Source organism: Alosa pseudoharengus, unplaced genomic scaffold, assembly GCF_046254945.1.
Source record: "Alosa pseudoharengus isolate Yale_2024_CS ecotype anadromous, Long Island Sound unplaced genomic scaffold, YU_APseudo_1.1 YU_APseudo_1.1_scf_16, whole genome shotgun sequence".
NCBI lineage: Eukaryota > Metazoa > Chordata > Actinopteri > Clupeiformes > Clupeidae > Alosa > Alosa pseudoharengus.
Window position 1 is genome coordinate 29,889,584 of NW_027468630.1, and position 23,495 is coordinate 29,913,078.

Sequence of the window (23,495 nt, forward strand, 5' to 3'; positions counted from 1 at the left end):
ACTCCAAAGTCTGAACTTTTCATTTATTTCACCACTTTTAAACATATGCAGTGTAAGAACTCCATCCAGTCTTGTTGTCTAAGCAGAAATATACTGCCTAGTATTTATCTAGCAAAACGTGTCTAATATCTACTCACCATTCCCCTTTGATTAGATGTAAATCACTAAAGGTGTTTCTTAAAAAAAAAAAGTATTTTAAAATAGTATAGAAAAGAATATGGCTGAATAAGATGCGTTGTAATTCTAAAGTTTAAATATTCAGGTCTGGATAAGAATTGCAATTTTATAACACAGCATGCTACCATCTTTAAATAATACCTATTATCATGCTTATGATACAGCAACTAAACTGCTATACCATCAGTACCATTGACATTCCACTGGATATTCAGAAGTGTTTTTGTACTTTTCTATTTTTCTGCCTGCATGTAAGAATGTTGGGTGATAGTTTCCAGAGTGGAAATATTGAAACCAGCACTGCCTTTAAGCTGACCTAGAATGAGTCATTATTTATGCTGTCTATTGCTATGACTCTTTTAATGTTTATCTGGTCAGAAAATAGCTAACCAGTGAAAGTTCCACACATCCCTCAATAAAGCTTCTCGGGCTATACGATGCTTATAATACCAGATTTAAGGTTTACTGCACAATAGAGGCTAACTTTTTTAATGTTTGTTTTAAAATGAGTCCACATTTTCAAAATATTTTAGCATCATGCTGTCTTGAAGGATATTTCAGAAGAAAAATGCTTATTGTCTGCATGTCTAAGAACATAACGTTAGAAATAAATGTGCCCTTGTCACACAACATGTACCTCTTCACGAAGCATCCTGACAGTCACTGAACTTTCAGTCGGTTGGCCACATTCGGAAACACTTCAGGCTTGCCTTTCAGAATGTGTCACATCTAATTGTATGAGTACCTTCCTCCCTGAGGCTGAGCCTGGGGGATGGGCTGCTATTCTTATCTGCAATACAGCCAGATGCCTCTAGAGGCCACTGCACTAACAGTAAGAAGTGCATGGAAGATAGGCTACAGGGATTCTAGATGTGTGAAATGGATCCCTCCTGTAACATGGATAAAGCAGGTTTGTATTTTTTGCAAAGATGAGAAATAAAACCAGACATAGACTCTATCCATTATATGTTCCTCCCTGTCCTTTTTATAAAGATTTGTTTTGTTGTTTTGGACGATCAGCTTGCATCAAGTATAGATGTAGGGTACAGTTTATTGGGAATCAAAATTTATCCTAGAGTATTGTTTGATGAACTTAATAAAAAATGAACACAGCCATAACCTTTCAGTCTTTATTTGTGCTGCCTACTTATTGTATTCCTTGTCCCTGTAGAAAGGTTTTATAAACTGCAAATGTGTGATTGCTTTGTAACCATGGTAACATGAACAAGACTGACCTGATCAGCCTTATTAACTTGGCAGATTCATTTTTCTCAATAGAAAGTAGCGGTACGAGATTGTAGACTTCACAACACTCAAAATAGGAGACTGCTCCAATAGCTTTTTGCAGATCAAGTCAGACAAACAAAGCTGCACTGTAATGGAGGAGATGAAACCATGGAAACGACAAGAATTTCTAAAGTGCCCATGTTTAGACAAGACACTCCACTGCAGCACAAAATCAATGAGCTTTCACTCTGCCCTCCAGTCGCCCACTGTGTTTGACTACTGTGCTAGTGTATGAGTCTGTTCGAGTGACAGGGGACAGCAGCAGCAGCAGCAGCAGCAGCAGCTGTAGTGGTGTGGGGACATTCTGGCTCTCCCACTGACAGCATCACAAATGAGTCAAGCTTTCCTCCCTTTAACCTCATTCTGAGTTATTTGCAGGAGAGATTTGTTTCGCCTGCCTGTCTCCATCATCCCCTGATGCAATATAAAGAGCTAGGGCCCATATTGGCCAACTAACATCGTATGGTATTGACCAAAGTGTTGTGTAGTATTAATGATACACTTTTCTTTCTTTGTAGAAACTTGTGGGCCAAATGAAGCAGGATCCACAGGTAGAGCAAACCTTCTCATGTGGTGTTTTTCTCCTAATTCTCCCCTTAAGTGAAAACCACTGTCCTTTGTCATTGTCACCCCAAATATCATTGCTCTTTGTCATTTCACCACTTTTTCCACCAAATAAAAAACACAGACTGGCTCACTTTTCTCCCCTACAACATATACTCATAAAACAAGGCCAGAGATCTCTCATAACTCCCTGCCCTGAGGTTTTCAAATTCTCCTGGGCAGTTGTGCTAACTAAGCACTGATGACTCACTCCTTTAGTCAGTCCAGCTTGCTGCACACAATGAACCTTACTTCACTGTCCCACAAGAACTCGTGTGGAGTTATGTGCTCTTTCTAAATAACAAGCATCTTCAATGTCATGGAATAACCTGCCAGTGTCACTTTATATATTTAAATCTCTGTATAGTTCTCCTTCACATACTCTCTCTTTCATAAATAGCTACATTCTTCATCTATCTTCAGCTGCTCTGCTAAAGGTTGTAGGAGGGAAAATCAGCATTTACAAGGTTGCTTCTTTTCTTTGCAGAATGCTGAATTGAAGAAGCAGCTCCATGAGCTCCAAGCCAAGATCACTGCTCTGAGTGAGAAGCAGGTAGGCTGCCAGAACCAATACTCCATGTATGGTATCGAAACTTTTTCTTCGAGTTGGCAAATCAAAAGGAGATAGAATGAATCTTGTTTCATAATAATAAAATCAGAGCTTATACTGTTATTATGTCTAAAGCTTTAACAGTGCAACATGTCATCGCAATCATATTCAATGAATATAGCAGCATGGAAACTACAAGCTATATTTTTTCAGGGTATGTTTTCATTATGCATTTAGTTGATAAGCCTCTCATATTATGTTTTTTTTTTCTGTACGGTATCTGGAGTTGTATAGTGGGTATTAGTGGATGTGATAACCTTTCACCCAGTTGATACCACTAGTAGTTTCTCATTTCCTGTGGCAGTGGCCCAGCAACAAGCCGTGTTGTGGTTGGTCGCTTGGTTCCTTCATGGGGTAATCAGCTGAGGCAAAAATTCAGCCTTTGATCACTTTAAATTGGGAAGAAGGACTAGTGCTTATTGTGATTATTACTGTGTGTTTGTAGCGTTGCTTTATTCAGATCATTCATAATATTTCTAGTATGGAATTTTGGAGAATTACTACCAACTGTAAATCAATAGACATGGCAGCAGTACAAACAATGCTCATTTGCGGTCTGCTTAATTGCACCTGCTTCTCATATGCATTTCTCAGAACTGGCTATTATGGCATTGCTCCTTTAAGAAACAGTTTTGATTTGTAAGTCCTTCGACAATCCCTAGGCTGTGTTGTGCTTTATAGCGACCTTTGATTGGGACAAGATTGAGTCACACAGCTTGCTAAGGAAGCCTGTTGAGCGTTACACTCCAGCTCCTCTGGGTCCAATTTGCCCTGTAGATGCATAGGGATGATGTCTTAAGAAAGGCCCCACCTGTCACTTATCGATTGGCCACTCACCAAGCCCTTTTGTTCACTCCACCATGGAGGTTTTTAAAACGTCAACTTTTATTGCCGCTTCAGGAGGTGAAAAAAGGACCTATATTTGCTTCTAAAAGAAGAATAATTGAGGTGGTGACTCAGCTGAGCTTGGAGCTTTTGTCATACCTTAATTGAAGTGCCATTTCCCCCCCTCTCTGTTCCTTTTTGTGAGTTGTATTAGTCTTAAGAAGGCAAATGCTGTCTGGCCCTCCACTGAGGCAGGCTATGTAATGTAATATTGTTTGCAATGAACGCAGGAAGCTTTTTCACTCAGGCTTTGTGTGCAGTGATAATTGATACTGCCAGACCCTCTCTCCCCTTTATTTCTCACTCCCCCACGCCCCACAAGGAGGTTTAACAGCCAGGCGGCTGCTGAGGAAGGAACACTACGATTTAGTCCCCCAAATATGGGCCCCTCAGCATGATCTGAGCATCACTTATCCCAGAGCTCAATTTGATTTTGCTTAAAATGTATGTGGGAGGATGGTTATGGTTATAGTCCAGTCATTTTAGGAGAAAGGGTTGAACAAATTGCAACACAAGCAAACTTAACTGATTTTGTATCCTCAATATGTCCTGAGTAAGGGAAAAAAAGCCCCGAAGAATCCCAATAGGGGAAAGTTTAGAAAAAGACCTAAATATACCCTATTCATGCGACTATACAGTATTTTTCTCACGCAAATAGGGGAAAAAAATTAACCTTCACATATCACCATGAAAATTACTGAGTTGATTACTTACATCAAGACAAACAAAAAATGTATTATAAGTTTTTTGAAATTGTTTGTTAACATGGGCAAACAGGGCATAATGTAATTATGTATAGCTATAGTGACCCAAAACAAATTGCAACATTTGACAAACAAATTGTCCAAGGCATGGAGGAAGATAATACATGTCTTAACTGGTATTATATCTCATCTAGAGGGTATATGCTTATAGAAAATATATGGTTTATGTTGTTTAATTTGTTTTCCCTGGACAGTATAGGCCAAAATGTATCCACTTTACACTAGATTCGCCTTTACAGAATAGAGGGCAATTTATTGTGCATGGCATAGAGGAAGATGGGAAATGTCTTAAATGGTGTTATATCTCCTCTAGAGGGTATATGCTTATAGAAAATATATAGTTTATGGTGTTTAATTTGTTTTCCCTGGACAGTATAGGCCAAAATGTATCCACTTTACACTAGATTCGCCTTTACAGAATAGAGGGCAATGTATTGTGCATGGCATAGAGGAAGATGGGAAATGTCTTAAATGGTGTTATATCTCCTCCGGAGGGTATATGCTTATAGAAAATATATGGTTTATGGTGTTTAATTTGTTTCCCTTAATAGTGCAGGCCAAAATGTATCAGCTGTTCACTTGATTTGCCTATACAGAATAGAGGAGTATGTGTTATGCATGGTATGGAGGAAGATGGGACATAAGTTGATTGATGCTATATTTCATGTACAGTGCATATACTTTTAGAATATGTATAGTTTTGACTGTTTTATGACTTTGGTAAAACCATGACCCATGCATGGCAGATGTCACAACAATAGTCACTTGGAGGCTAACTGCAGTTATCCCATCTGCACCCTTCTGTCAAATTAGGACATGATCATGTCCATCTTCAACTTTGCCTTCACAATTTTCCTGCATTCACTAACATAAACATACTGTGCTGTCCGATTATTGTTTTAGACAAAGATTGTGCAAAGTAAAGGGGCATCATACAGCCCCCTCTGATTGGACAGGCGTTATATCAGTCACCCCTGGGCAAGAGGTCAATTACTATAAGACTTGCAAAATGATGGACTGATACTTTAGTGTGATATACTGTATGTTTCAGTGACCTCTAAATCAGATTACGTAAACACCTAGGCTGAATAATGCCTATGTGTTTGTACAGATTACACATTGTGGAACACTTACATGCAAAAAACCCACTTGGCTCTATTTAAAGATTCAACAACCATTTCCATTGATTCAAAGGGCCACAATGTAAAAATAGACACCAATTTTGCAACAAACCAGTCTGAAATAAGCCAAAAGAATTCACTCTTTGAAAATAAAAGAATGTTCCTCAACAATGCAAGATTCTAAAATTCCATGTTAAGTTAGATGGGGTCAGATATTCTTTAGAATGTGTATTCTACAACATTCTAATTACAGTTTTGTCAGTATTTGCTGAAGAATAATGCATAAAACAACCCTCATTTTAACATATTTCCACCAACTGGATTTTCATGGTCTTTTACTATGGTGTAAAGATCACCAATTGAAATATAAAAATGTGAAAATAAATTCTGTTGCAATTAGTTTTGGGTCAGACCTTTGCCTAGACTATTAGCTCCGTTGTGATATTTATACAAATTAGCTATACATAATTACATTATGCCCTGTTTACCCATGTTAACAAACAATTTCAAAAAACGTATAATACATTTTTTGTTTGTCTTGATGTAAGTAATCAACTCAGTAATTTTCATGGTGATATGTGAAGGTTAATTTTTTTCCCCTATTCACGTGAGAAAAATACTGTATAGGCGCATGAATAGGGTATATTTGGGTCTTTTTCGAAACTTTCCCCTATTGGGATTCTTCGGGGCTTTTTTTCCCTTACTCAGGACATATTGAGGATACAAAATTAGTTAAGTTTGCTTGTGTTGCAATTTGTTCAACCTTGACCCCTATTTTGGCTTAAAATGACTGGACTATTATGGTTATGGGATTTGGCAGATGCTTTTGTCCAAAAAAAAAAGGATGTTGTAGTTGTTCAAATGTATGTTCTGCTGTGTACCCAATGACCAACCAGCCCTCACCTGACTGACCTCAGTCATCTGCCCCAGGGCAAGGTCAGAGTATTTTTTCTTCTTTATATATTTGAAGAAATCAGATGCAAAACCCTTTAAATCTGTCTGACAACTTTTCTTTTAAATGAGCATTTTTGATCAGACTCCTATACTGTAGGTCTTTGCCTACAAATTGATATTTCAGACCAGGAAGAGAGTGGTATTTAGCAGGTTTTTAAGTGAAATTATTTGATTAATGTATACTACTGTATGTGTGGAGAGCATTCGCTCACCATCATTATCTCATTTTTGACAGAGGTGGCGTTTAGAGGCTTTTGCATCTGAACTCTTCATTTATTCCTGAATCCCCACTGCCCCCCTTGGCCCGCAGTGCTAGTTCCCCTGTTTGTTTTCTCTATTAATGTGTGATGTTCAAATTACCCCATTTCCATGGAGATCAATGCCTTACATAGAATTTAAGGGATAAATACTCAAGCCTGATGTTTGAAAACACATTAGTCCTACCAAAAACGCTTTCACTAGTTTGTTGCTATCATTAAGTATGAGTTGGCGCAATAGCTTCTATCTTAATAAGATGTCATGCTCAGTTGTAGGGGATAGCTTTTACCATGCATCTCTCTTTAGCCAACATCTTTGTTCTAAGTCCCAACTCAGTAAGCTTCCTCAAAGCTCTACCTCTGGACCATTAGCCGTGACACTGCATTTTGAATTTGTGCTTTTTGATCAGAGGTTAGGTCTTGACTTTTTGCTCTCTCTAAAATGGTTCTTGCTTTTGAGTGAGCCCCTTTTGCCTCATCAAAGAACTCTTCAGATGCTGGACTTCTCATCTGAACCATCATAGAACGTGGCTCAGTAATAACTAGTGTTTCCAAGGGCATGGGGATAAAGGAGTGATTTTGCACTTGTTTCTTTCATAGTAGAGAGCAGGGTCATAGGCAAAGAGGGATATAGGATTTGTAAAAGTGTGTCTGGAGAGTGCAGGGTAGTAGACATCTCCCGCTGAAATAGTGCCTTTTAAAGGTCTGTTTTCACTTGTCTATTGCTGGAAAAGGCATTTTCATCTGCATGTTTAAGACTTGGTGATTGGTCCCAGTTTATGAGATGTAGCTGGCATATTCCTTAGCCTTAAATACCTTAAATTACCTTAAAGTTAGATAACTTAATTTACTATACACAATTTTCAGGTTGCAGGTTTAATTAAGTCTTTTAATTGTGCCCTTTGACGGCTAGAGAGATCTCTAGCCATAGTAGGCGTTTGTCAATATATTTTAATGCAAAGTCAGCAAATAACCAAAGGACTTACAATGTGAGGAGATACTTGCAAGATATTTTTAAGTTTACAATTATTTTTTCCCCCAATATGAACAGTCCCACAGGAAGCTTAATACCACCTTGGCTTTTCTCTGCTCATAGTTTAATAGACACCCACTAAAAAACAAAACATGTCAATCAATATACCCACCTGCATGGACACTTTCCCTGTGAAGCTCTAGAATCTACTTAGAACAGACTTGGAAAAATCCAATTTCATATGGATTTCTTTTTCCTTTTGTTATGTTGGATTAATCAAAGGCCCTATTTTGACAGTGGAAATGGCTGTTGGAAATGACCGTATGTCTGCACTGTTGTACAAGAAAAGATGTGTGTGTGTGTGAGCTCGTGATAAAGGCATTGAGTGGGTAGAGCTAGACCCAAATGAATTAGTTAATGTTTGGTTAAAGCCAACCAGTAGCATTGTCAAGCAATCCATTTGAAGTGAATGCTTTAGGCAAGATTACAAGTTATGAAGATGGCAATACCACCTCAGATTCTGAACAGCGTTCACCGGGAGTTGCAAAGAACATTTAAATGTGTTTAATGGAAAACATTTGCGACTTTAGAGCGAGGTGTGTAAAACGAGGAAAAGCTTACATCTTTGCTAAAATGTTAAATGAATCAGCAGACACTTTTGGCATTTGCAGCAGTGCAATTTGTGGGAGCAGAAGAGGTCAGCTCTATTTTCAATGGAAATGAAAGTTTTAAGATGGAAACCCAGGTTTTCATAGTGGGGTGCTTTCACTCTCCAGCCAAGCTGAGTAAGTAAGGGACACTATTTTTCCATTTTCTCACTGTCAAACGTGATATAAAATCACTGTCTGCAATGCTGCTGTCTTGCTTTGAATGAATTGATGTTCTGCAATTTAGTACATCAAACACCAGGATGTCACTGATCTTTTAAAAACTTGATGCAGACTGGGCAGCTAAGACTACCGCCATGTGCAGTAATCTCCAAACCAGTTTCAGCATGAATTACCATACAGTTGGTGCAATAAACAAAAAACACAATAGCCACAGGGCTGTGCTTGTACTAAAAAATAAAGGATATTTTCACAATTATAGACATATCTGTAGTGCTAAGAAAGAACAAACAAGCATACAGTAACTGCTCAATGATTTTAGAAGCCATTTGTCCAAGTTGATCTAGGACTCTGAGGAATCTTACAATGCAGGAGTTCAAAAGATTGATATGTGACTTAATATAAAGTTGAAAAGGCATTCAGAACATGTCTGGTGGTGGAGGTTTTTCTACAATGTTTATAACAATACCAGTGGTATTATATGGTTCCTAGACTGTTGATGAGTGTACATATTATATAGGAATATAGAATAATATTGGATAATACAGTGTGATTTTTGAATGTTAAAAGTGAATAAACTCTTTTGAGAGGTGGATAAACTCTAAGAAGAGGTGGGTAAACTCTATTTCTGAAATTTCAGTGGTGGATAAACTGTGTTTACTTTCGTTTAGCCTCCACTACATCCCTGCTTATGATGATAGGTTATTGAGGGTTTTTTGTGATCTCTCTTTCATAGTAACAGGTGTAACATGCTGGATGTCTCGGGAGAGCTACATCTGAGTCAGGGAACAGGGAGCAGCTGGCCAGATTTTTTTTTTTAGAACGGTCCTAAATTTGTTGCGTTTTTTTTTTTTTTTCCTTTTATTTGTTTACCGTTGCCACCTGTGCCTGTGGTAGTGCTGTGTCCATGTCTGTCTCCAAAATCTCTGCGGTCTCTACAGTGCCTTCCCCAACCCAGTCACCCCAACACCTGCATCCCTTTCTTATAGGGCTGGTGTTGGCACCCATCCCCTGTGCTCTCACGTTTACACTCCTGCTGTCAGAGGCTGTAGAAGCGGCACCAATGTCAGTGGGCTAGGATCTGTGATCTTGTGGATCATTCGGCCTTGTGAAATAAAGACGACATTGTACTTCTCTTTTCTGAATTTAATTTTTTGAGAAGTTGACATCTTGTGCATGCCTCAAATATCATAAGATCAGGGCAGGCATCTAAACCAATTTGGTAAAAGCCTATAACAAAAAAGAGAGTTATCTCACATACTCCTTATCTGGCTCCCAATGTCATGTTCTTTGAGTCATGTATCTAAAGGGAATGGGTACTTTCCCCACAATAACACTGATGCAGGATGACCTGCTGTAGACAAGGATTATAAAGCCATGCAAACTAAACCAGCTCGTTTTAATCCAGGCTCCACTGTAGCAAATCTTAAAAATAGCACTGTGTATGTATACGTAGTATATCTTGCTAAACCTGGTCTCTCAGCTTTTCCTTTCGTTGTGTCAATGGGGCTTGGCCATCTCCATTCATAGGGTGTAAGAAAGGGGAAGTGTATTTCCGTTCGGCCCAGTGCCTCTCTGTGTCAGGATGTCAGCTCTAGTCTTCTGCGCCGGTGCGCCCCGGCCCTCTGCTCGCCCCATCTCCCAAACCCAGACACTCAAGAGTGGCAGGCAGGAGCGGCTGGGGGAGGGGCAGGAGCAGTGTGGCCAGGGGGAGGGAGGAGGCTGCCATTGGAAGTGGAGCCATCTGCACGCCCTGGAAGGGAGGTGTCATGAAGAGTGGGGGGTAAATAAAAGCAGAGGATATCGTGAGTTGATGATGATGAACAGGCCTCTCAAAGATTCTGCTTGACCAGATTACCTTTTTATGTACATGGTGACATAGTCACAGAAGCCCACTTCACCCCTCCCCACCTGCAGCTGCCTCCTCTGTAATCTCTGGGAAGTCTACATTTAATTAATCTCCTGACAACTAGGATCACCCTTCTGTGACCAAGATGAGTGGCCACAGTCCCTCTCCGTATACATGATTCTACCCACAGCTGGCACTTAAAGAGGACATTACCTCAAAAAGTCTGTTAGGATGTCCCCCTTTTGTGTAAGATTGGAAATGTGTTAAAACACAGTTGTGGGGAGTCTGAGTTTTAATTTATGTTGACCTCACCCAGTCTGATCTGTTAACATCCAGAACAATTAGCTTGTGTCCAATTTAAAATAAAAGTGAGGGTAGTCTATTAAAGAACAGTAGCCTAATCTGTATAGTATGATTCACACTCCCCAGACACCTGATGTGTTTTTCTGATGTGTATGTTGCTGATGTGTATGTAAATATTTTGGTAACATTACTTAATGTACTTGTATTACTATTAGTAAGACCAGCTCAAAGCCATTTTATATTAGATCTTTTTGTTTGAAGCCTAAGGTTAGGGCATTTAGGTTTTTAATCCAGAGCATTTTAACTTCATACAAAACATTTCATACAAAATTGTTCTGCATAGATTTTGATTATTTTTGTTGGATTGTGCAAGTGAAAGTATGCACATTTTTATTCAGGTTACCAACTGTCTCCCTAACCGTATGTAAGGGAAAAGCCCTGAGTAGAGAAATACAATGGGTGACAGTGATCTGCAGGAAGAGGGAAACAGGAGCAACTCTTGAAAGATCCATTGTTCAGCAAAGACTGTTCTGTCTCACCTCTGTGTGGAGAGGGGAGTCTGTTAGGTATGGGATGCTGCAGCAGTTCTACCTTTTAATAATTCAAACAGCACTTGGTGGAGATCTTGCCTCCTGCTGACTTTTGGCCTGTTGTTGGAAAACTTGCTGGCCTGAATGTAATCTGTGTGGTATGTGTGTGTGTGTTGAGGGAAGGGGGTGGGGAAGGCCTGTGCTGAAGCTATAGCTTTGCCCAGGGAAGACGATAGGACACCAGTGTGGAGAAGAGGTGAACTGCTGAGTTTCCTTCAGGTGATTTATTGTAAGTGAGTGAATTAAACTAGACATTGGTGACAGCTATGCTACGTTTCTCGAGACGTTTGTGGTATAGCCATCAATGATATGAAGTGGTCGTGCATAGAAGAGGCTGTCAGGTTCGCCATGCTTATGTGTTGATTTCCAAAGCTAATGTGAACTCTGTGTTGTGTTCGTTTTCATGCATGTAGCAAAATAATACAATTCAGGTTGAAGTTTGATACTAAAGGTGATGGATGATACATGGGACAATGTTTTGAGCAATGTTGCTGAGCAACCACATAATCAGTTCCTTTATGCTGATTGGATGATCATAACGATTTGCCTACTGATAATTAAAGTTCTCCAGAAAATAAGTTGTTGCCCAACATCACATGCCAGAACCACAATAATGAACATGCTAGAACCACAATAATGAACATGCTAGAACCACAATAATGAGGAACATTGCTCATAAGGTTGCCCCATGTATCATCAGCTAAAGGCCTGCACCCAATCTGTAGCCATGCTGTTGTTTAGTTCTTTATATCTGAGAGCCATGTGTGTTGTCCGTCCTGCTGGGGGCATGTGCTGAGAAACTATCTGTCAGCAGTCAGCACACAGACGTGTTTGATATAAATGCTGACAAATATATGCTTAACCTAATTTTGTCAGCCAGGTCTGACTGAAACGAGGAGCATGCTCTAAACACCAGACGTGCAGCTGTTGTGCACAGAAGAGCTGGCTGGCTAAGTTGCTGATGTTGCACTATGTTGTATTACATGTATGTCGGCACAAGCATGTGTGTAGTTTTGATGTGTATCCAGCAGGTTAGCTAAGGTCGCCCTGAGAGAGTCAGGGCAAGCTTGTTTCTAAGTGGAGGAGTGGTTTGGGGGATGTGTGAATGTATCCTCTGAGGACCTTTGGAGCTCCACACCCAGCTCTCTGTAGAGGCCACATGGCTGTAATGATGAGTGCATAGTGCTGCACCAGAAATAAGAAACGGATGTTACAAAGCCAACGTTTTTGCTTAAAATCGTATTGCATCTTGGTAATTGAATACACATTATAGTGATGTATTGAAACACTTAGAAGAATAAAATAGATTTGTGTGAGTTATCATCCTGTCCAATTACTGGATTGGTTGGATACAGACTTCCACAGAGAGAACCCATGACTAGTGATGTCCTTTTTAAAAGGTGTTCAACCCTTGTTGAATTCATATTTATTTTAGCACCCCTGACAGTGTAACTTCTGTCATTCATCCTGTAATTATAACATTTCATTGGAGATTGAGTTGATGTTTTTCATTGGGTTTGGGTCTCTGGGTTGAGTTTTTGCACTTATTTTGCTGTTTCATCCCATCTGTTTGTTGATACTGTTAAGTACAAATGACTTATCTTAAATTAGAGTCTTAGTCTGTGTTAGTTGCCCAGATTATGTTTGAAAATGATGGTCAAGGTTGTGAATCTCATACTTCACAAAGACCTGGTATACATTTGATTTTAGGGAGTACTGTTAACAGCAGTGTGTACAGTAATTATATCGTATATTGCTCTTGATAAAGATCCAGAGGATGGCATATAGACACATGGAAAATATTTTTCTGTAGGTCTACTAAGATGAATCCGCTCCCACCACAGCTCTAAACGGTCCACAGCAGGAGCCGTGTGTCCAATATAGCTGCTGGTGGGGATGCACGCCATACAGGAGGATTGCCAAAGGACAAAGAGACAAATGGGGGGGGAGAGAAATGGAACAGTGGTCCTGTGGCTGCATCCGCCATGCAGAGAGTTTGATGGGTGGGAAGGGTATGGGTTATCTTTCCCTGTGGTCCTCCCACCTCTCAAATATCATTGGTTCTGCTCCATTAGGCTTTTTGTCCGTGTGTAAAAGCTGGCCATTCCCTCACTCCCCCTCACGATAGAGGAAAGCGTCTTTTCACGCTGCTTACGTAACATGGGATTATTATCATAAGAGCAAAGCTTAAAAGAAAGTATTGCACTGAAAACATTCGGGTTTCCAAGTTAGATTTAAAAAACTGTATGTGATGATAACTTGGCAAGCTTGCACCCAGGAGAGACTTTCACTGTTCAATGGTGTGTGTGCGTGTATGACCAGTTGTTTAGCAAGACGAAGCATACAACAGTTTTGATCGTTTTCAGATTCCCACTAGTAACAATACTGCCAATAAACAAGACAGTACACTTGCAGCAAGTGTAGTCATGCAAGTACAACTGTTCTTTGTTAGATATTTTGTTGCTTATTCATATGAAATATGTTCCTTTATGGCTGTGACAGATTAAAGAAATGCCTTTTACCAGTGAAGAATTGTTCGGTCCAGCAGATGCCGTGGTGTTGGGGATAATCACACTGAAATGGACTCAGCTGTGACTTTTTATCTTTCTCTCCAGTTTCTCAAGTCCTTAGAAAAGCTCAGACTCATTCAGTCAGTCAGCATTTGTCAGACAGAAGGTTGTGTTGTTGTGTGTGTGTGTGTGTGTGTGTGTGTGTGTGTGTGTGTGTGTGTGTGTGTGTGTGTGTGTGTGTGAGAGAGAGAGTAAATAGAAAATATATCAGTGAAAATGGAAGTTTGTTTGTGTATGTGTGTTTATGGTATCAGTTGGAAACTACAGAGACAGTAAAAACAGCATAAATAAGAGGTGTGCTGTACCAGGATGTTAAAGGAAACCGACCCATGGGGAGTATGGGAAGTGGAGTCTCCAGCTCATTTGTACATGCGTTGAATCCCATCTTCTCCCTCTTTTCCCCCATCTGCTCCAGTCTATCCCTTTGTCTCTCTCTTAAAGTCATTCACCCATGCTGCCCTGCATTTTCCCCACTCCCAGCCTCCCTGTCTCTCCCCATCACACACACACACACACACGCACACGCACACGCACACGCACACGCACACGCACACGCACACGCACGCACGCACGCACGCACGCAGAGAGAGTATCTCATTTTCACAGAACAGTACTTTGTCAGTTTCTCTTTGTTCACCACTCCAGAGCCCAGGCAGGGCTCTTGCTGCAGTATTGTAGGCTGGGGATGAAAATGAATGTGGACATCAGGCAAGAAGGCGTGGGGAACACACTGCACTCACCACACTCAGCTGCACCTACCACCCCACAGCAGCACAGGGGGCTTGGAACCCAAGCTTTGGAGCAATGCCAAATGCAACTTTTGTTTGAGGAGCCTCCGTTATTGTGTTATTGTCTTTGTGAGTTTGTGTCTCTGCACGCTCACATGCACAGACACATGCAGGATGTGAGTTTACTGACTGTCTGTTGGCATTCACAAGTGGTGGCAGTAGCATCGGCCGGCCTGTCAGTGTCTCTCTGTGAGAGAGCTGCCACCACTGAGAGACAAGAGAGGAGGAACATGTTAATGTGAGCCTGGGATGGCTTTAGTTCCAGCTCAGAGACGGAGAATGGGCAAGGGAGCATGAGAGAGAAGGAGAGGGAGGGAGAGAGAGAGGGAGGGAGGGAGAGAGAGAGAGAGGGAGGGAGAGGGAGGGAGAGAGAGAGAGGGAGAGGGAGAGTCTGTGAGGCAGGAGGCAACGTGAGTGGAATTTCAATCAAGGGCTCAGCGCACTGTTTAAATACCACCCGCATAAACGAGGATGGGATCTCTCTCTCTCTTTTTTTTTTTCTCTCTCCTCCTCACACCTGAGAAATCCCTCCCTCCTTCTATCAGTCATGTTGTAAACTCCTGATATGAGGCCCTGTTTTAGGCATTAGAAGTGTTGAGAGAGAGAGAGAGAGAGAGAGAGAGAGAGAGAGAGAGAGAGAGAGAGAGAGAGAGAGAGAGAGAGAGAGAGAGAGAGAGAGAGAGAGAGAGAGAGAGAGAGAGAGAGAGAGAGAGAGAGAGAGAGAGAGAGAGAGAGAGAGAGAGAGAGAGAGAGAGAGAGAGAGAGAGAGAGAGAGAGAGAGAGAGAGAGAGAGAGAGAGAGAGAGAGAGAGAGGCGTACGCTACTGCTGCTCCCAGGGACATTGCCAGGCTAATACCAAATAAAGACTGACAGGCATTTTCACAACCTAACATGATTACACATGCACACACACACACACATGCATGCTGACAGCTCTGCTAGTCTCCCTCGTGGGATTGGTTGCAAGGATGCACACGTGAGCAGCATGGCACTGTGCATGTGTACAGCATGTTCTTTTAAATCTGTTCTGCCAACTGTTAGTTACAACTGTGGATAATGGCTGTGAATTAATGCCTCATAAAGCCACAAGATCAGATTTTAACATTTACAATTTACCGTAGATACCTGATTTTAAGGCTGCCGCCTTTTGTCCATGCAGTTAATACTTGATCCTGGGTGGCTCTTTCAGAGATGGTTTAGCCGATGTCTACATACATTAATTTATTCAGCTTACCCTTTAGGCTAGCTAGGGCTTGTTCAAACTTTAGTTTGATGATTAATAATAATTTAAATTCAGGTTATGCATGTATAATACCCATGTCAGTATTTCTTTTGCTAATAATCTAATGATAGCATTGTGGCTATTTTGTTTTTAATTGTATGAATATACTTTTCATTAGTTAATTCATTAACAGTATAGGTTGACACAAAGTGAGCGCATGGAGTGGTTATATATGGGGTTATATGATTTCCATTTATTGCTTCTTTAAATATTTTGCTAGATGTTCCATTTCAAATTGTGTCACTATGCTTTTTGAATGACCTGTTGTATGAGGCAGTCTGTTTTGTTCGGCCAGTTTCTTTGGGGGGGGGGGGGTGGGTGCTTGCATTTTATATTAATACTGCAGTCCTTACGTTATGTCCTACCCTCCCCAATGTCACTGTCTTATCAGCCATAATTTCCCTTATCAGTCATCTCCACTTCTTAGTAACATCCCTCTACACAGAAGTGGAGAAGTGGAGTCCCACCTGCTGTGCAATAGAGCTGCTCTGTGTGCACGGGCTGCTACTGTACTCCAGGGCAAAGATTGGCTGTGCAGAATGGGCCTCTCCTGCCATCTGTTGTCTGCATCCCTGGAGAGGGGAGTTGAGTGAGAGCAGGCCTTCGCTGGGGTCGCAGCTGCAGCTGTATGCTTGGACCTGGGCACCTTCCCCTGGCACCCTGCCGCTCCTGGTGATGGGCGCGGGAATGTTCAGGGCACTGTGATTAAGTGCCACTTAAGCATGAGCGTGGCATCTGATGAGGACGATGGCCAAAGGAAGGAAAGATTTCCATGAGTGGAAAGGGTAACCTTCCACCAAGAGACGTCTGATTTACTCACTTCCAAATGGGACTCAGATGAAGATGAAGGACTGGCTGTAGGGACTGTTGTGTGCACTTCCCTCCCACCCAACTCCAAAAAGTTATTTTGCAAGGTGAAGATGGTGGAGGGCTTTGTTCTGGCTAAATGGTGGACGTGACGACCATGAATTGGTAGGAAAAGGCTGCGTGTGAGAGTCAGTCTGCCTTTTGAAGGGTTTGGCTGGAGCTGTACAGGGAGGTAAGAGCTGCCTATCAGGGCTGGCCAAAGAGATTACACTGCTGCCATGCAGGTGCTATTGACACTTTAACACTTTTTTTCCTGATATGAATGGTTACAATTCTAGGTTACATTTGGGATGTCAAAAAGTCAGAATCCAGCTCTGACTTATGATTTAGTTTATAGAGTTTTGGTCCACATCCCTAAAAACTTGGCACCATGTCTTGAACTGGTTCAAGAAACAAAAACAGAAACTTTATATGTGTGGTAGAACACACACATTAATTTCAATTATGGTAACTGGTAACTGCTATTTTTGGCATTTTGTTTATTACAACAAATGTACTGTTATTGTTTTTCTGCACTTTGGTGCACAGCTTACTTCCTGTCTTTCTCTGAACGTTGCTATTGAGTAGCCTAAAAACATGTCTGTTGTTGTTTGACAATGAATGACCTAGAATACACAATCCATGTCTTCATTCATGTATACAGAAAAAGCCTTATATAGAAGTCGTATATGTGTTTATATGAGTATTTTTGTGTCTCTTGAGCACACCACAATTGCCAGGTCATATCCATGTCTGTGTTTGATAATTGCAAACTATTAAAATCTCCAGGAAGCCATAGTGGATTCAGCCTAAGTTCAAATGGGACTATAGCACTTCTGATTATTGATGTAATGTGTTTTTGTAACGTTTTCTAATGTTAACCATAGAAAAAATATAAAATATAAAATATAAATATTTTTAGACCATCTGAAAGGTACATTTGTCATGCCACACAGCCCTACATTATTAACCTCTAACCTGTTCAGGAATGATCACATAGACTCAGAACAAATGGTTTGATGCCCTGGTCGGTGCTGATAAATGCTTGTGCACGTGATAAATGGTGTCGTTTGGCAAGATTGTCGCTGACCGTGTTTGGGAAGCATAATGGCAAGTTTCTTGGGTACTTTGGATGGGACAACGCAACATCTGTTCTATTTTTAGGATGTGTTTTACGTGCATGTATTTAAATATACCCTAGGCTGGCTTTATTCAATTGATATTTTCATTGAACACCCTTTTTGTTTGCATGACATAGCAGTGATATTTATGCACTAAACTCTGCTGTATAAAACATACTAGTGATCATTCAGGTGGATTTCAGTTGATAGAGATGGATGTTTTGGCTGACCATCCTGCACTCTGTTTTTGTTCTGTGGAGCAGGTTGGGGAGGTGTTCTTAGATGACCAGAGCTCACTCACTGTCTTATCTTAGGCAAACAGAGCTTGGATGAGAGAGGGAATGCTTTCACGGCAAAGGTCAATAGACTGAATTGGCGAGAAAGGATGAACTGCTTTTTCACTTTGGGACCTCCATCAAGCATGCACTTTGTCTGTGCCTGCATGCTAAAAAGCCACCTCCAAAGACAGATTGAGGTCTGCGAGTCATATGACGGAATTTAATGTCCCTCCGGCTTCCTACTTTTGACTTGTATTATCTGTGCCACCTTTGCACAATGCAAACATACAGTCCAGCATGCATAATGTTCAGTCCAGCATTGCGCATGTGCTGCATTAAGTCAAATGAGCTGATTATCTACACACATTAAAAAACAGTCAAACTATAACACGTCATATGACCAGTCCGTGTAATAGGTCAGTAGACGTAGAGGAACATTGGATTTGATTTGTAGATCAGATGAAACTTATCCATGACTGGACATAGAGAGAGAGAGTATGAAGATGTCATGCTCTTTGAACGAGCTATGTGGAATTCTACTGTAGTTGAGTTGTCTTTAACACAGACACACTACACTTTGATTTGCATTGTATTTCATACAGCGCCACATGTGGCAGAATGTGGTATTACAAGAGAGACAGACCAACGCTAGCTGGTAGGCAATGCTAACTTTACATTATGTCAAAACGGTTGTTTCTTCACACACTGCCCATTTTTGAAGGTTTAAACTAAAAATCAGTATTACATGGAAATTGTACCATGGAGTTGAATTGAAGCACACACATTTTACTCTGTAACTGTTCAAGCAAGAAAGTAAAAATTAAGTGAAGCCTAAAATATTTTGCGACACATTATGTATGTGTGGGATGTGAAACATCATCAAGAAATCAACAAGATATAGGCTAGGCCTACTAGAATACTGTATTGTTGTATATGACTCTTTAACAGGAGTTCTGTCTTTTCCTTTATGTCTACACCTTTTAGGGGAAGAGCAACAGAAGCAATAGCCTAGCCTACTAAATGAAATAAACATCCAGTATTGAGGTTGTTCATATTCTTAATATTTAGGTTATCAGTGTTAATTCTGGGATTCCCAGGGCTCAGGGGAATATCATGGAATTTTAAGAAGACTTGAAGTTAGGTCTGGATATGGAAAGTCAGGGTATTTGATTATTTTTGGGCCAGTTGACAGGGAATTTTGTTTTGATTCCATTTTAGTTACTATTTATTAAAAGATAATATTTTCCATGCAATATTTTTGTTTATCAGTTTTTCACGCATTTATCACATTGCTTGAGTTGTTATTATGCAAGCAACTGTGTTTTCACTCGTTTATGCATCTGATAGCGTTATGAAGATTATAATATGCAATATTTGTTAAAGGGTCCCTATGCGGTTTTGGCAATTTCTTTGCTGTTTTCTCGGTTTTTGCCCACAGTTTTCTCTACAGAGCTCCCTCTACAGCTTCAGAGTATATATTTTACGACACTCCTCGCTCTGTCAGTCTGTTGTTTCCTCTTTCCCTTTTCCTTTGACAATGGTTTACTCGCTTTTTGCTTCTTTTTGCCGGCTCTGCCATGACTAATGTCTGAGAAACTCCATCGCTACCTTGTTCTAGCCGGTGCCTGGCATGTATCTGTGTAGTGGCGTAAAGCAATTTGTTACATCGCGCGACTGCAAAACTTTCTGACTGAGGCCGGCGGCTCGCTGGACCTAAGTTGCAAGGCTGTTTTTTCCGCTCACAGACGCTAGGGGGAAGAAAGACGGCCACCATTCAACCCGGAAAGTCATATAACCATTCCAATGACTCTGAAGCTGTACAAAAAACTGCATAGTACCCCTTTAAGAATAGAGCTGTTGATTCATCCATGTGTTCATTTTGGAGAGTGAAGTTTGTGGTGCTGCTAAATTGTATTGTGTGCCTACACTATTATTGAGTGCATTTCAACCAGTGAACTAGGCAAAATAACAAACACCTTTGCGTTTAATTTAATGCAGTTTAACAGCACCACAAACTTCATCCACTAAAATGAGGATGAATTGTATGGAATTGCCACTGCTCAACTGTTAACACTGCTCAAAATAAACTGACCAATAATGAAGAGTGATTTCATGCTGGACTGTTTACTGGGTGTACCTAATAATCTGCCAATTGTACATAGCTGCACTACAAAATCAATTTCCCCTTTATAGGCGGCATGCTGCTATGTTGTGGTTTATAGCTCCATCTTGTGGGTTAATATACTGTACTGTTAATTTACAAATCTGCCCATATGGTCAAATGGGAAACCGTAAAAGTTCATTAAAGGTAATAGAAATTCAGCTTTTAAGTCAGTCAGGGAAAAGTCAGGCTTTTTTCATGTAACTTAGAGTGAGAACTCTGTGACTAGAGGTAGTGGAGTTTTTTGCAAACAATACATCAGGAAAGGTTATACTGTACAATACTTCAGATTACTGAAAGATAGCATAAGGTAATTGTGTATCAGGTTTATACTGTATGTTATAGCTTCTGAATGAATATGACAGCTTCCTCACTGACAGATTGGCAGTCCTTAAAAGCACTGAGGTTATTATTATTTTATTTTCTCTTAAACGTATTTTACCTTTATGTTAGTGTTTGTTTACATGCACGGGTCTTACAATGCTTTTTGAAAATTGTTTGGTATTGGTTAGCTTTGCAATGGTTTTTGACATTACTTTCTAAAGTGATCACAAGTAGTATTGTGTTGGTAAAATAACAATACACAATAACTTGATGGTAATGCTAGATGCTGGTTACACTTCTTTTCAATATTTAGTTATGACAAAATGCACAGTGGTGTTGAAGGAAACATGGAACATTTGACCTATTGCTTTAGTGATGCAAAATCAATAACTGCATAGTGGTTATAATGACATTATGGAAAGGTCAGTGTTAATCAGTGAAAGTGTATTTACCCTTTTAGCCAATTTGTATTTTCATGTTGTCAAAAGCTGATGATATCTGTACTGTTTTTCACTGGCAAATTTCTGTCTAATTTTTGGTGATCTTTTTGGCGTGTTCTGCCCCCTGCTGTCTGATTCCATCACTGCTAGCCTCTTGAGGACTAAGTCTTTGAAACATATCAGCCTGCTTGCTTTTTTGAGTTGTCTAATAAGAAAGACAAAGCTTGAAAAGGAGGCAAGAGGCTTGGCATGATTGACATTGTGTATCCCTGACATGTAGAAACTATTGTCAATTACATTGTGGGCATTGTGAACATTATTGTTTCTCATTGAGTTCTTCAGTTGATCTTTTTCTTAAGAAGTCTTGCTTGGATTGAACAAATTAGTCAAGTAAGTGTGGGTGAAGTTGATCATTGTTATTTTGGAAGTATGTCTGAAGCTTAAGGTTATTTCTTAAGTGACATTATATATCGCACTGTTTTGACTGAGGCTACAGTGCTGCTGTTTAAATGCCAAGAATCCCATTTACTGCAGCCATTTGTCATCCACCGAGTGTGTTTGGACATCACACTGCTGCCTTGTGTTGTAATGCAGACTATTTCATCCACCTAGTGTGTTTGAACATCACACTGCTGCCTTGTGTTGTAATGCAGACTATTTCATCTTAGGGAGTGCTCCAGGTGGAGGATTCTATGTTAACAGACAATTCCTTCCTATGAAGCCATGCATTTTAAGACGAGTTTTAAGGGCTAATGTATAGTTGACCTACAAAACTGCTCGTGGTGTTTTTGCTATGAATTATGTTACTCCCAGACCTGAGTAATTGTTAGTGCTACTAACTGCCATAATGTGGCAGTAGGACATATGACACCGCGTGCAAAGACACAGAATTTGATTTAATGCCAGGCTTTGGGAAAGGCCAGGTGAGTCACTCAGTTGTTTTTTGGGCTGTATTAAATTTAAACTTATAAGATGTATTTTTTTTTATAATTTGTCTCAGTACTGATGCTACAAGCCAACACATTTTAAAGCTTTTTACTAACATAACGGTACTTGAAGAAAACTATGGTGCACATTTCCCGTGGTTTCCTGGTGTTTTGAATGGTAGGGGGTGAAAACACATTGTATAACTCTACACTGCACAATTTTTTTGATGTCATCCTACGGTTGCTGAGTGACTTTCGAATGAGTTGACTGTCATATTCAAAATTAAGAGACCACTGCAAATTTGAATATGACCGTCAACTCATTCGAATGTCACAGAAAAATTTGCAGTGGTCTCTTGATTTTTCCAGAGCTGTATAATGAAGGTTGTATTTGGTAGAGCTGTATAATGAAGGTTGTATTTGGAAGGCTGCCAGGTTATGGGTGCTCATGTGTGTGTAGAGTAGGTTTCTTTTGTGATCTGATTTTTTTTTAATTTAAAGGTCAAATTTGTTATGGTGTTCTGCAAAGGGATATTAACAGTAGTTGTGTTGTATAGCTGAACAAAAGTATACAAAAGCGTTATCTTTTGTGCATGTTTGGTTATATTTCCAATAATGAAATGCTTTTATTGGCAGGTATATTGTACATGTCACTCCCAGGTCTGGAACCGTATAAGAACAACTCCCTTTTTATGTCTTTCTTTCTCTCTCTCTCTCTTTCTCTCTCTTTCTCTCTCTCTCTCTCTGCGTCACACTTTTCTTTACAGAAAAAGGTGGTTGAGCAGCTGAGGAAAGAGCTGTTGGTGAAGCAGGACCAGACGGAGAGTCGAGCCCAGGCCCAGCACCCCCCACAGCCTGACGGGAAAGCGTCCACTCTGCCATCAGCCCAGTTTCAGCCAGCTCTGCCCCCTCCCAACCTGAGCACCCCACAGGTCTGGAGCAGAGCACGCATCTCTCACCACCTCTTTCATTCTCTCACCCCTATCTGGGTCTTCTGCTGACCTCAAGATGATCTCTTGTTCACACTTTTGTAAACACCACCCACTGTATCACATTAGGAAGTGTTTAAACACTCTTGTCAGTACATAGCCTAGCAGACATGCGGGCCCTCTGTGGGTTTGTGTTGCCAAGTAAAACACGTAAGCAAGTCCTGCGAGGGCATTCTGGGTGCATTACTGTTGTTGTTTCTTTTTGTGCATTACTGACATAGTAAGATTTAAGTGGGAAAAGTGATTTTGGGTGAACATATTAGAGACACAAGACCTCTTAATTAGTGACAGCTGAGTGCACAGTACCTATGCATACACCATGTAGCTCAATACACTCAATACACTTGATATTGCCTAGTGCTGCCTAGAGGTCCACTCAAAGAAATGAGAAGTGATTAGTAAGTGGGACAGTAAGGACATTGATCCTAATCTGTCAAAATATGGAAAGATTGTTTCAGAGTGCTGGTCAGTTGTCCATGGAATTTCTATGGATTTGTCTTGTGTTTGCCCAATGTGTTCGATCAATCCATGTAAGACAACGGAACTAGAACAGTAGTTCACAAAGTGTGG

At 40.4% G+C, this 23,495-nt stretch overlaps 1 protein-coding gene across 3 annotated transcripts in view; it reads left to right on the plus strand.

Moving 5' to 3' along the window:
• Positions 1–23,495, plus strand: part of phf21aa (PHD finger protein 21Aa) — a 45,673-nt gene that overhangs the window by 6,311 nt on the left and 15,867 nt on the right. For 2 of the 3 annotated variants that reach the window (XM_076287652.1, XM_076287654.1), the window contains exons 4-6: positions 1,983–2,015; positions 2,555–2,620; positions 22,704–22,868. In XM_076287652.1, the coding sequence (XP_076143767.1) occupies positions 1,983–2,015; positions 2,555–2,620; positions 22,704–22,868 (264 nt within the window). The remainder of the gene's footprint in view (positions 1–1,982; positions 2,016–2,554; positions 2,621–22,703; positions 22,869–23,495) is intronic. The other variant, XM_076287653.1, reaches the window with a different exon arrangement.